General features: G+C 45.4%; 2 protein-coding genes across 3 annotated transcripts in view; one reads left to right on the top strand and one right to left on the bottom strand.

Moving 5' to 3' along the window:
- The window catches only part of LOC144753982 (uncharacterized), an 80062-nt gene that overhangs the window by 1508 nt on the left and 63612 nt on the right, over positions 1-14942 (top strand). The window lies entirely within an intron of this gene.
- Positions 1-14942, bottom strand: part of NCR3 (natural cytotoxicity triggering receptor 3) — a 34551-nt gene that overhangs the window by 9822 nt on the left and 9787 nt on the right. For both annotated transcript variants that reach the window (XM_078641504.1, XM_078641502.1), the window contains exon 2: positions 13699-13931. In XM_078641504.1, the coding sequence (XP_078497630.1) occupies positions 13699-13768 (70 nt within the window). In that variant the 5' untranslated portion in view covers positions 13769-13931. The remainder of the gene's footprint in view (positions 1-13698; positions 13932-14942) is intronic.

Here is a 14942-nt window from a genome sequence, read left to right as displayed (position 1 = left end):
TTTCTGGCCCTTGGGGTTCTTCTTGGACCCCTGAGAAGGGCTAGATGTCCTATGGAGAATTGCATGGGGAAAAACACGTTTTGGGACCCCCCTTTTCACTGTTTTCCCCTGTGGTATGCTCAGGGTACGCGTACGGGTAAACGCACATGTATGCGTACATGTCAACGTGCCCTGAGCGTACTCCGCGAATTAAAAAAAAAATAGCTTTTTTGCCCTTCGGGGGTCCTCCTAGGCCCCCCTGAGAAAACCTAGGGGGTCAGGGGGTCTCTACCCTGCCCCCTTTTAAAGTTTTCCCCTTTTGTTTTTCACCTCTTGTGAATCGGTTCTACCGAGACACAAGATGGCGGACTCTCCGGACCGTTTGGAATGTTCACAGACACCCGAGAGCCAATCAGCATTCCGCTCGCGCACTTCCGTGGCGCGCTGGGTGCGCTTACCGGTACGCGTACCCAAAGCGCTCGGAGCGCGCATATAGATATATATGTGTTTTTGAAGTTAATTTTCATAAAAACCACTGGAGCTATTTTAACCAAATATGGAAAAGGCCCTACCACGTACCAGTCCCTACCATTTTGCCAAGTTTGGTGTAATTCCGTTCAGCGGTTCGGGCTGTAGCAGTGTCTAATCGTCCTATGGAAATTAACATGGGGAAAACACGTTTTGGGACCCCCCTTTTTTCTCAGCCCCCGCTTCACAAATCCCCCCGACACTTTCAGGGAAGGAGCGGAGCGTAACGGGCCATCTTCTTTGAGAAATTCAGAAAGATTCATCCACCGACCCCAAAGTTATTCCCAATAAAATGTTGCGGATTTCCTATGGAAACTAGGTCCTAACTATATATACCTACTGGCGACCGCCAGTAGGTAATATATATATATATATATATATATATATATATATATATATATATATATATATATATATATATATATATATATATATACACTGAAAAAACCATAGGTTTCAAGGACGTTATAGTTAGTTGGACAGTGATGTCATCAGTGATGTCACCGACCATGTCATGAATGATGTAATATGTGACGTCATAAGCAGTGCATTGCGGGGCGCGAGTTATGGCTAGCTGAACTAACTATAACAGTGGAATTTCTACGGTTTTGTATGAGTGAAATGTCCAACTAACGTCTCTGAAACCTATGGGTTTTTCAGTGAATTTCTAAGGTTTTTTAAATGCTCATTTCTAACTATAACGTGCCTGAAACCTATGGTTTTTTCAGTGAATTTCAATGGTATTTAAAATGCTAATTTCTAACTATTACGTCCCTGAAACCTATGTTTTTTTCAGTGAATTGCAATGGTTGCAGATAGGTGGCCTGAGGCCATGCCCCTACACTTCTCTGCAAAGCAGGTCTGTGGGGCTTACTGGAGGTACCTGGTGGACTAGTTGGCCACCAGGGACCCTCAGGATTAAAGGGGACTTAATCCCCCAACTTACAACGTGCCACGTGCCAAGGGGCGTGTTTGCACAGTGGTGCCCGGAGGGTGCGGGCGCGATATAAGAAGTGTGCAAACATGCCCCCTGGTGCGTTGTAAATTGGGGTATTAAGTACCCTTGAGGACCTCAGGACACAAGTGGACTTTATCGTCCGAGCAGCAGTGCGCCAGAAACCGTGTTTGCAGCGTGGTAGTCCCAGGGGCGTGTGGGGGGGCTCGTGCCCTCAACACACATTTGTTTATTATTTTTAAACTGAGCCCCGGGGAGGTGGCTCAGGGATTGACTAAACGAATCAGGAAAGGCTGTGCCGGTTTCCAAATAAAGGTTCTGTTGAACTTTCCTCCAGGAGTAGCGTCTTTGTGCTCAGGATCACTTTGGGATGATGTTAATACACGGCGGCTCCGGCCGTGAAAGATTGCACCGCCTGGCAAAAAAGATCACAGGTCTGCGTGGCTGTAATGGAATGGCAGCCTGACAGCAGCACGGAGGAAAATGCATACTTAAACCGGACAACTTTTCCCGAGGCCCACTGGAGGGCTTTAAACTTTGTGCAAATATCGGGGAATTTTTAAATAATGGACAAATCACATGGCCTCCACTGAGAGGGAAGTACAGTGGCTACTGCAACACCCAGCATACAACTCACTGGGGAGTGCATGCAAAGGGAGAAAATGGGTTGCAGGGCGTTCCAGGATTGTTCAGGCCCCACCCTATGATTAAGGTGATTCTTCACCGAAACGCGTCAGGGATTGACTAAACGAATCAGGAAAGGCTGTGCCGGTTTCCAAATAAAGGTTCTGTTGAATTTTCCTCCAGGAGTAGCGTCTTTGTGCTCAGGAGCACTTTGGGATGATGTTAATACACGGCGGCTCCGGCCGTGAAAGATTGCACCGCTTGGCAAAAAAGATCACAGGTCTGCGTGGCTGTAATGGAATGGCAGCCTGACAGCAGCACGGAGGAAAATGCATACTTAAACCGGACAACTTTTCCCGAGGCCCACTGGAGGGCTTTAAACTTTGTGCAAATATCGGGGAATTTTTAAATAATGGACAAATCACATGGCCTCCACTGAGAGGGAAGTACAGTGGCTACTGCAACACCCAGCATACAACTCACTGGGGAGTGCATGCAAAAGGAGAAAATGGGTTGCAGGGCGTTCCAGGATTGTTCAGGCCCCACCCTATGATTAAGGTGATTCTTCACCGAAACGCGTCAGGGATTGACTAAACGAATCACGAAAGGCTGTGCCGGTTTCCAAATAAAGGTTCTGTTGAACTTTCCTCCAGGAGTAGCGTCTTTGTGCTCAGGAGCACTTTGGGATGATATATATATATATATATAAATATAAATATAAATATATATATATATATATATATATATATATATATATATATATATATATATATATATATATCCACAAGTTTGGCTCCAATTCATGGACCCCTGCGCTCTACTCCCGGTGCGCGACTTTTATCGACAGAGCCAAGCCGAACAATATTTCCACCACCTTCTCTTAACAAGAAGAAATCATCCGCACTCACAATGCCAAAAAGTTTCCACAGTTTCTTTATTTTCAGCGAAGCTTCCAATTTCAATCGAAATACTGACGCGTTTCGTTAGTGACTACTAACTTGATCACGTTTTTTGAATGTGCACATACCAACCGTGATCATGTTAGTAGTCACTAACGAAACGTGTCGGTATTTCTGTTGAAATTGGAAGCTTCGCTGAAAATAAAGAAACTGTGGAAACTTTTGGGCATTGTGAGTGCGGACGATTTCTTCTTGTTGAGAGAAGGTGGTGGAAATATATACTGATTGCTTTGAAAGTTTGACACAACGTTGCATTCGAATACGCGAGTGTTGTTATATACACAACGTTGGATTTGAATATGCGCGTGTCGAATACGCACGTGTTTTTAATCGAAAGCCCAAACAGACACATAAAAATGTCAATGTGCGTTTGATAAAAATCTTAAATCGACGAAAGTTCTTCACCGATTGATTTGAAATTTTGACACAACGTTGAATTAGAATAAGTGCGTGTTTATATATACACAGCGTTGGATTCGAATACGCGGGTGTCAAATACGCGCATGTTTTTAATCTAAAGGACAAACAGACCCTATTGATTGGGTTGCTGCGCAACAACTACAATAGACCCATAGAGACAAAAGTCTACATATATTAGGATGGACAGTTGGTGTCAGGATGGCAGACCGGGAAGTGGGTGGATGGAGGGGGGAGGAGTTGGTTCACTTGGCAACATTAAGAAAAGACGCATAGATACAATAATCTACATATATTAGGATGGACAGTTGGTGTCAGGATGGCTGACCGGGAAGTGGGTGGAGGGTGGGGGGAGGAGTTGGTTCACTTCGCAACATCAGCGCGTCAGAACGGGAAGTGGGTGGAGGGAGGGGGGAGGGGTTGGTTCACTTGGCAACATTAAGAAAGGACGCATAGAGACAATAGTCTACATATATTAGGATGGACAGTTGGTGTCAGGATGGCAGACCGGGAAGTGGGTGGGGGGAGGTGGGAGGAGTTGATTCACTTTGCAACCTGAACAGACCCTATCGATTTGGATGCTGCGCAACAAATACAAGGGACGCATATAGACAATAGTCTACATATATTAGGATGGACAAAAACATATTGTATACCCTCAAGCATTGTGAAATTAAACATATTAGAAACGTGTGCTTACTCTTTTCTTTCTCTTCCATTTAACCAGACTGAGCCACAGCAACGCGTGGCCGGGTACAGCTACTGTATATATATATATATATATATATATATATATATATATATATATTTAATTGTTTAACACAAGTTGCATGCTCAAGGACATATACATGAGGGCCTCATAGTGCTTAGAAACTGCAGATGCGCATTTATGAGGCATTTTGCCTCTAACAAATGTGTACCTTTGATTTTTTTTGTAGTATTTTTGAATTAGACCCTCAATGTGGCCAACAGATTAATTTTGGGTCAAGTATGCAGGATTGCATCAACATTTTTTAGATGGCTTATGTTGATCAAAGTGAATTTGTGCACACGTCCAACCTGTTTCAACACATAATTCCTCCCTGCCCATCAGAGCACGGTGCTCCTCTCATCCACCCCAGCAGAACATTCCATCCTTCCATGATCTGTCACGACCTGATAGGTTAACATTGGATCGGTCTCAGTGTGCCTCGACGTGTGCTGCCCTGGGGATCATCTGACCACTGCCTAATAACCTTGGAATTGCTTCTTGTACCTACTTTAGCTTCTCGAGCTGTTCATTTTCTCTTAGTCTCAGAAATGTAGCCAATCATCAATAGTGTTAAATGTAGCCAATTATCAACAGTGTTAAATGTAGCCAAATGTAGCCAATCATCAACAGTGCTCATTTCTATGGACTTTCAACCTGATGATCGTGGATCGTTTGACCAATAAGGTTGAAATGCTGTTGAGGTGCAGTTATGAACATTGACAACCTACCAGCAAATTAAAAAATATTAGTGACTAACAGTCTATAAAGTATTTGGTCTCACCCCTGTAATACCATAAATGCGCGCTATCTAACTATTATCTTTATTTTGGCATCTCTTTCACCTGCAGAGCACGTGGAGGATCACGTTTTAATTGTGATTAATCCTGTTACTGAAATCTTAATTTTTATGTTATGCACCAGTGAAAAATGCATAACTACTAAATGTGTTGGTTTCCACGTCCACTGTCCTAAAACAACTAAAATGTATTTTAAGTGAGAGTGACCCATGGCTAGTTTTGAGAAATGATTTTCTATTCTGATTCAGAAAAATTGTTCTAATGTACCAATGTTGAAGCAACAATATTCCATTTAGTACTGCAAAAAAAGCTCCAACTGAACCCATGCTAAACTGTAATGTCTCATGTATCCAGTTTCTGTACTGGAGCGTCCCCTTTTTCGACTTACAGACATTTCACTGTGAAATAACCACCAACACACTCCGTATGTTGATGGGGACAAACACCGACACACTCTGTATGCTGGTAGGGACAAACACCGACACACTCTGTATGCTGGTAGGGACAAACACCAACACACTCTGTATGCTGGTGTGGACAAACACCCACACACTCAGTATACTGATGCGTACAAACACCGCGACACTCTGGGCCTGATTATGAGTCTAGCTGATCCATGGACCGCCAGACTCATAGTGGCGCGGCGATGATGGTCCGGCCCCACCGCACTGGCGGTCCAACTGCCCTATTACAACTAGGGCGGTCGGACTGCCATTGCACCACCGCAATCCCAGGGATCAAAGATCCCTGGCGGTGGCGCAGCGGTGTTGAGGCCACAATATGCTTGGTTGGACTACCGCCGTCCCGCCAAGGCTATTACGAGTTTCCTCTCTGCCACGGTTTTCATGGCAGTTCCTACTCTATAAAAACCGTGGCAGAGAGGACCAATGTTGGCTCAAGGCCATGGAGTGCCATGTTGTGCCCCCTCTGTGCATGCACCCCAGTACCTGCACAGCATGGACTGCACCAGTCCATGCCGTGCAGGTATAGCCTTTGCTATTCCCATTGCAGAACTTATTTCATAGGCACCGCAGTGGGACGCCAAAGAACTGCCCGCCAGTGACAAAAAAAGTTGTAATCTGGTGGGCGGTGCGTACACGGGTTTGGCGGTGCGGTAGCAGGGCTGCAGCATGGCGGTCCGGCTCCTGCACCGCCAAACTCATAATCAGGCTCAAACACCAACACACTCTGTATGCTGGGGGAACAAACACAGACACACTCTCTGTGTACTGGTGCCGACAGACACACTCTGTAGGTTAGAGTTTGCCCCGTGGTGATTGATGTTTTTCTTTTCTTTTTACGGGCCCACCTTGTCTCCCCCTGACCTTCTCAGTGTGCCCACAGGCATTTCACCACCTTCAACTGCAGCGTTGTTTAATTAAGTGCAAACTCAAACCAAAGTCCCATTATCCTCTTTTTTGTATCGCCATCAGGCAGAGCAGACTGTGTCAGTCTCAGTGGGTCTGTGATAGAGGAGTCGTTTCTGTGGAACACTCAGCAGATGCAAAGGGAAGTTCACATTTGAACAAACCATACAAGTACAAGAGTTCCTTGGATGAAAAGAAAAGTATGATTCAACTGGAGAATATTTTCACATATTTTTCTTTAAGGGACATTATTATTCAAACCACAAAATGGTCACACTGTCCAATGTCTTTGCCTGTTAGACTCCTTGAAATAATATAACATGATGCCCGTTTACATGGAAAATAAAATGGATAATAAAACTGGCTGTATACAAACACTGATTTACAATATTAGAAATAAAAATGAAATCTATGTACAAAATTGCTGTGAAACATAGTTTAAAAAAGGTTTGAGTGAATGTATTTGTGAAGTGATCGGTGCAACAAACTATGATTTGTGTCATGAAATAATAAACTTGTCATGAAGATATCGTGAAGTAAGAAATTAAATGAATAAATCTTCGATCATTTACAATCTGTTTTAAAGTTGAAATTACTTTCAGCCCACCTGAAAGATTTCCAAAGCCTTTTTGAGGATGCAGAACTTTTGCCTCACACTGGCTAGTGCCTGTTTGATGAACTTGTCTTTAAAATGCCTGACAGCTGTATCTCTAAATCCAAATTAATACTTTGAAATGATCAACTTTTTCAGGGTAATATTATTGCTCTGTTCTCATACCCGTAAAATATGGGGAGACCTTTATATAAAGATACCAAATTGCACATTTTATTGACGGGTCTAGAATCCTATGATCTTCCTGACCCACAGACACTGGGGCACATGAACCGTTCCGTCCCCAAAAACGTTATCCGCGATACGTTCACTATTAAGCAGTGGGCGACAGATCTGATACATACAGCAAAATATAAGCATATGGACTTCGTGATTGACACTTATACTGCACAGATCCAAGAATATCCAGGACTAAATTTGCCGGGCCATGTAAGATAGAAATGTTTAAGATTCAGACTGTTATACATTTCGATCAGAAAGTTTGAAGGGAATGGAACCCAGGGGCATATTATCAAGCACAGTTATAAAATTATCGCTGCTTTAGCAGCAGAAAACTGCAGCTGAAGCGGCGATAATGTGCTTGATAATATGCCCTTGAGAATTCCAATAGAAGCCCATGTTGACACCAACAGGGGCGTATCGCTTATGGAACCAAGTAGGTGACCATCCTGAGGAACAGAAGCCGCAAATTACGGGAGCATCGCCTTTGGACCACGAACGCCCATGAGGCGGGAACTCACCGCTTTATGAGTTTTTCTTCCAGAGTGGGGAGAAGACTACATTTTGTATAGGGAAACAATTTTGTGTTCCCATTCACCACGGACCGAGGGCAGGGCGCTCCTTAGCGTGTGCGTACCACCCAGATCCTTCTCTTTTTCCTTTTGGTCCTGACGAAAACCCACAATCACAAGAGGTTGAAACATGTAGACCTAAGACTTTTAATTGAAATCACATAGCACACGTTGCTATTTTAACAACACTACACGTCTTTAACACCGAAGTCTACTTAATTAGACAAAGGTGCTACAGTTCTTTTACTATGGTGTCCAGTCACTCAGGAATAAAGTCTTGTAGTGAGTAGATCTGGCCCCTTTTTAAACCACTTACCCCTTTTTATCACTCCACATATAAAAAGAGAAAAAATACCCGCTCCACTGTACTCAGGTATCGCAGCACACCCTGTTGGCACTCGGCCTTCGGGGTGGGACCCCGATGATGAAGCATGTCACCAACTAGGTTGGTGAGTGAGGGGTCTTCTAAAAGGACATGCTATGTCCTATGATAAGGTTGGGCACAAGTGCTTGAGTAAGCCTTAAGCTTCAGGCGCAGAGACTTTCCCGGTCTCGCCCTTAGGGGGCACTCCTCCAATTGTTTTTGTTACCAAAACATGGGATTCTATTGGAACTCTCAAGGGCATATTATCAAGTCCATTATCGCCGCTTTAGCAGCAGTTTTCTGCCGCTAAAGCGGCGATAATTTTAACTCCGTTTCTTGATAATATGCCCCCCAGTACTTAAAAGAAATACAGCCTGTTGTCTCTGTGGCTCTGCAGTTGAATCCCTTATACATATTATATGTATTTGCCCCAAACTGTTGTCTTTAAGGAAGAGATATTTATGCTCCCTGTTTAAAAAGCTAAAATAGGAACAACTGCGGGTGTTGTACATCTTGTTTTAAGCTCAGAGAAGGCAGTGTAATTATAATAAGGATAACATTTTTAGATCGGGCTTATAAAGCATTAGCTGCATGATTACTAACCTTTACCTGCACACTTAAAGGGACATAACTTTATTTATTAATAGACAGTTTGAGTTCCCTTTCGGAACAATTGTCGGTAGCACAAATTTAATGAACTGTATGCATTTTGCACACTTGGGCACACCAGCACTTTATCATATTAGTAAAAGGCAATAGACTGAGCTAAAGATAGTTGTAAATTTGAATTGAATTTGAATTTAAAAACATTTATTCAGCGCACTTTTACCCAGCGGTTTCATGGCGCTATGTGTAATACAGTGGACGGCAGCAGCTGGAAGAGGTTAGGCAGTGTAAGCTTGCGCAAATAGGAAGGTTTTGAGATCCTTCCGAAATTGTAGGTAGGAAGGCAATGTGCGGAGGGCAGCAGGAAGAGAGTTCCAAAAGACTGGAGCAAGGACAGCGAACTTCGTTCCGCCAGCCCTCTGTTTTTTAAAACGGGGGGTAGCTAGAAGGGCCATATAGGTGGAGCGAAGTTCTCTGCCAGGAAGGTAGGGCTTGATAGCGGAGCATATGAACTCGGAAGCAGTGCCCGACCTAGCCTGGAAAGTGAGGCAGCCAAGTTTAAAGAGGGCACGCTCTCTCACCGGAAGCCAATGTAGTGCTTTGAGCAGTGGTGTGGCCCGATGGTATTTAGGTAGGCCGTGAATCAGGCGGGCAGCCTGGTTCTGCACCAGCTGCAGGCGGTGGGTCGCATAGGCAGGAGCCCCATTATAGATTATGTTGCCATAGTCAATACGAGATAGTACCATGGCCAACATGATGATTTTTAGAGCAGAGGGGGGAAAAAAACGGGAAACTTTCTAATTATTCTGAGGGAGAAAAAACAGGAGGAGACCACTGAACCAACTTGTGAATGAACAGAAAGTTGTGAGTTTAGGAGGATCCCAAGAGTTTTAACTTTAGGTACGGGGAGTGGGGGGACACCAAGTGACGGGGGCCAAAAGGAGGGGGACCACGGACTGCAACCACCTCCGGTCAAGACCAGCTCCGTCTTGTCCGGGTTGAGTTTGAGGTGGTTGCAGTTCATCCAGTCCTGAATGAACGTCATGACTGTCTGGACATTCTGGGCGGATGAAGATGAATGGGAAAGGTTAAAGATTAGCTGGAGGTCGTCTGCGTAATTAAACACCGTGACCTCCAGCTGCTGTAACATAAAAATAAGAGGGTAGATGTATAAATTAAACAAAAGAGGGGAAGTGATGAGCTCTGAGGGACCCCGCACTCTACCTTGCGGGAGGCCGCGGCGAAGCCAGCCAGATGGACCGCTTGAGCTCTCCCGGTCAGGAAGGACTCGAGCCACGAGAAGGCCAAGCCCTCTATGCCCGCCGCCTTGACACGGTTAAGGAGGATGGAGTGGTCCACCATGTCAAAAGCGGCGGACAAGTCCAGGAGTATCAAAGCTTGCGGAAGGTTGATGTCAATACCTTCACGCAACTTGTCCATTACTGAGATCACCACCTTCTCCGTAGAGTGTAGGGGACGGAAACCAGCTTGACAGGGGGAGAGGCAATGATTTGCCTCAACATGAGTGCTCAGAGTGGTCGTGACATGGGTTTCGAGGACTTTTGCTAAGTAAGGCAGGAGGGAGATGGGGCGGTAATTGGAAGGGGAAGATGAGTCGGCGTCAGGTTTTTTTATGATTGGAATGACAACCGCTGACTTATGTGGGTTGGGGACAGTGCTGTGTGTAAGCGAGTCGTTAAGAAGGGTCAGGGGCGGGGTGGGACAAGCTGAGTAGATTTCCCTAAGGATGTAGGCTGGGGCAAAATCCAGGGGGGAACCTGATTTAACCCGATAGAGCAGCGGGAGAAGTGTGTCATTGGTTAACAACGGAAAAGTGGTCAATTTAAGGGCCGTGGAGGGTGGGGAAGGGTTAACAAATGTAGAGGAGGGTGGGGAAATGTTGAGTTTAATTTTGGCAACTTTGTCAATGAAAAACTCGTTAAGCAAGTTGCAGAGGGACTGGGAAGGGGGAATAGTGGCCGTAGTTCTGCTGGATGATGCCAGTTCATGGACAGTAGAGAAGATTTCCTTCGAGTGAGACTCTGCTGCCATTATTCTGTTTGTATAAAACTCAGTTTTGGCCTCGAGAATGCCCTTTTTGTAAATTTGTAGAACGGACAGGTAGATTGTCGGCCCTCCTTGCCGCTAATTTCTTTTCTTTTAGGCCTGGGGTAAACCACCGATTGGCTGCATGGGCCCGCTTGACTGTAAGCCGCCTTAGGGGGGCGAATTCGTCACCCGCCAGGGTCAGCCAGTTGTTAATAGCGGCCAGCTGGGAAGTAGCTGCAAGGCCTGAAAGATCAGGGCTGGTTTTGGCCAAGGTCGAGCAGAGGGAAGGCATGTCGGTTTTGCCCCATTTCCTGACCCAAGTGTTCTTGGGGAGCTGAAGTTTAGTCATAGGGGCTAAAGCAAGGGAAAAGGTAATAGTGGAGCGATCTGACCAGGAACACGGGGATATTGTAGGGGGTGTGGACGGGACATTCAATGCCCAGATTTGGTCTAGCGTGTGGCCATGTATGTGGGTGGGGCTATGAACAAGCGATGAGAAGTTCAAACTAATCATGAGGTTGGTGAACTCTTTGGATTGGGGGCTCTCGGCAGGGTCATTGGGCCAAAAGTTGAGGTCCCCTAGGACTAGTACTGATGAGTTATTAATCACCAGGGTAACCAAAAGGGTCTGAATGCTTGGGAGGAAAGAGGGGGTGGGTTGAGGAGGACGGTAAATTAGAACAAAAGTGAGGGGTGCCTGGTGAGAGGTTGAACGGGCTACAAGGTAGTCTACGTCAGGAATAGGAGTGGAAGGGAGAATCTGAAAACTGAGGTCATAACGGGCTATTAGGGCCACTCCTCCGCCCCGCTTGCCTTCTAAGCGATCTGCCCGAATGGCGGAATATGTAGATGGTAGAGCGGCTAGCACATTGGGCAGGGAGTCGGCCTTGAACCAGGTCTCTGTTAGGAATAAGAGATCTGGTTCATGAGAGTCGATGAAGTCGAATAGCTCGTACTGGTGGTTGACCGCAGACCGAGTGTTTAGGAGTGCAGCCGACGTGTTAAATACCGGAACAGAGGGGACAGGTAGTGATAGGGAAGCAAGGGGGGGTGTAGTGGGCGACGAGGCTAGATGTAATACAATTCCGGGAGGGAGGTGAGAAGGGGAGATAAACAGACCAAGATGCACCAAATGAATAGTTGTTAAGGGGTCAATGGTGCCAGGGGCCCAATACGAGCAGAGCTGAGATGACGAGTACGTGGTTAAACAGACGGCATCTCGTGCCCCTAGCCCCGTTCGGCCGTGGACGGGCGCAGACGGGCTTAACTCAGGCGCAACTCCGACGCGCCTTCGTCGCGCCCGCTGCGCTCGTCCGCTGCGCTGACTCATACTGCCCGTGTAAATAGGGGCGGAGCGGCGGGGGAGCGGCAGGGCTGGGATAGTGAAGTCAGCCCAACCTAAGATGGCGCCCGCTGCCGCTGGGAGCCGGCAAGCACGATCAGCCCCAGCCGGCAGCTCACCTCTAAGAACAGAAATCAAATCAAGTCAGAACCTGCATAATTTTAAAAAGGTTAGTGACAGTTTTAAAAATACAGTGAGCAGCGTAGTAGCGCCTCCGCTCGCATTGAGCGGGGCGAGATGCGTGAAGTAATGGCAAAGCTCTCCTAGCGTTCACCAGTCTGCCCACTGCCACCGGGCCACTGGCAAACACGAAAGGAGATGGGATCGCGCACCTAAATAGGGGCGGAGCGGCGGGGGAGTGGCAGGGCTGGGATAGTGAAGTCAGCCCAACCTAAGATGGCGCCCGCTGCCGCTGGGAGCCCGCAAGCACGATCAGCCCCAGCCGGCAGATCACCTGTAAGAACAGAAATCAAATCAAGTCAGAACCTGCATAATTTTAAAAAGGTTAGTGACAGTTTTAAAAATACAGTGAGCAGCGTAGTAGCGCCTCCGCTCGCATTCAGCTGGGCGAGATGCGTGAAGTAATGGCAAAGCTCTCCTAACGCTCACCAGTCTGCCCACTGCCACCGGGCCACTGGCAAACACCCAAAATGCAGTGGTCGAAGGTCAAACAATGTGGCCAGTGCCGCCAATGGCTGTAATTGGGAAAAATATGGACTAATTATAAGTAAACAACCGTTGAAGTCGGAACGCAAACCACACTTTATACTTGGAGATGTATGCACTGAATTTAATTTTTCGTAAGCTAGATTTGTAACTTTTATTTGCAGAATATTTTATGAGATATTTATTATGCTATATGGGATTATTTTATATTTTTATTGTAGTCATTGAATAATACAATAAACTTTATTACTACTACATGCCCAGTAATAAGATGGAAGTAGGAAGGGTTTTGAACTTTAATTTAGTAACAAACAAAAAAGAAAATTTGTCAGGAGTGACATTCTCTTACTGCAGGAGTGCGGAGCAAAAGCTGAAACAGAATTTAATAAGACCTGGTACAGCTGACAATATGAGATGTCTAAACTGCTGTTGATGACTGTAGTGTATAATGATCAAATTTTTTGAGGTCTCACCCTGCACCTTACATTCTCTTGGGTGCACTTTAGGACTTCAGTTTGGAATGAACGTGACATAAAACTTTGCTCATGCACTACTTAGAATCTACAGAGCTACAATGGGTAATAATATGGGCAGCTTAGGTCTGTGCTGATCTTTATCTGATTTTAACATCTTATTATTCACCACATGCTCTAAACCTCCTGTGAAATCTTTTCTCTCCATCTCTCAATGGCAGACTGAGCAAAACTCAGTCCCAAGCATAATGGAAAGAAAATATGTGTTGGTGAACATCACAAATGGCTGTGCAACTCTCTACTGTGGCCAATAGTGTGTGTGTAACCATGTGATTTCAAACACAACAAAGAAGAAACAATAGAGGGTGTTTGTGTGGGAGGGCCAGGGTACTGGCTGCTGAGATGCTTAGCTCTTACCAGGGCTGCTGAACAGAAGCAGAAGTAAGGCTAGGTTCATGGCGTGTCCAGCTGTGGTCCAACACTGCATCCTCGCTTTGGTCTCAGAGATGTGGTCACCTTGTCTCGTCCGCGTGAGAGCACAACTTGGCGGATGGGTTCTTGTGGTCAGAGAGCCTGGGTAAGGCCTTCGGCTCTAGAGTCTGCTGTCCACGCTCTCTCAAAGCCACAAGCAGGAGGACGTCAGCAGCGGGCTAGTGAGAAGAAAGCAGAGAAGGCTTGAGAACGGCACGCATGGTCAGAGAAGATGGTGTCTTGTGGCTTTCATCTCTTCTCAAATATAGAAAAGCCATACCACGTTTCTTTATCCACTTACCTTAAGCTGATATTTGGGTTTTTAAAGAAATAATGAACATGTCATGTGCGCAGTGTGCCTAAGGTGGTTGTATGTCAGAATATTGCCTACAGAAAATTAACACAAATACTGTGCCCCAAATATTGTTTACAAAGATGTCATCACATTAGGTTTAGGTTTTGTATTATGATGTCCAATATGATAATCCTTTTGTTAGACTATATTGGTACAAGGATATTTCACTACTATATCACCTGGGGATATGCATTTCCCAATCATTTTTATATCTACACCACAGGGATTTAAATTCAGTTGTCTGGAACGGGTTGTACTTTACACCAACATTTTGTGGAGGAAAAATAAACATTCACCAACAGACTGCTTAGATTCTCCAACCTTAAAGGCCTATTCAGATGTTTTAACTCTAGCACACAAGCAAAAGTTAGGGCTTTTGGACTATTTGGGGGCTCCCTCGTTTTGATGTAGTTCATGTGCTTTGGAATCAAGGAAGCATAGAAAACAACGCCTTAAAGTGAAAAACTGTACTCCTCTTGTAAACTGTTAAAAACTTAGGGGCATATTATCAACAACTAGTGATATTTATTGCTAAATAAGCTTAGCGACATTTTTTCTATTGCCGTGCATCGCCGGATTTTATCGCAGAGATAACGTGCTATTAGCAACGTTTATCTCAAATGCGATAACATTTCCGGCGATAGCGGCTTAATGCGTGAATATCGCTGGAAATCCAGCGATATTCAGGCATTAACGCCAATAGGTTCTTAACCTGACTATCCACCTCCCATTGGATATACAGGTTAAGAACTGGTCTGAGCAGGTGTTCCTTTTCAGCGATATCCGCGCTTAGCGTGAATTTTCTTATCGCTACGCCTGCGTTGTTAATAGGCGA

The sequence above is a fragment of the Lissotriton helveticus genome, chromosome 5_1 (genome assembly GCF_964261635.1).
Source record: "Lissotriton helveticus chromosome 5_1, aLisHel1.1, whole genome shotgun sequence".
Lineage (NCBI taxonomy): Eukaryota > Metazoa > Chordata > Amphibia > Caudata > Salamandridae > Lissotriton > Lissotriton helveticus.
Note: the sequence above shows the minus strand (reverse complement) of the source record. Positions and strands in the feature narration are given on the sequence as shown.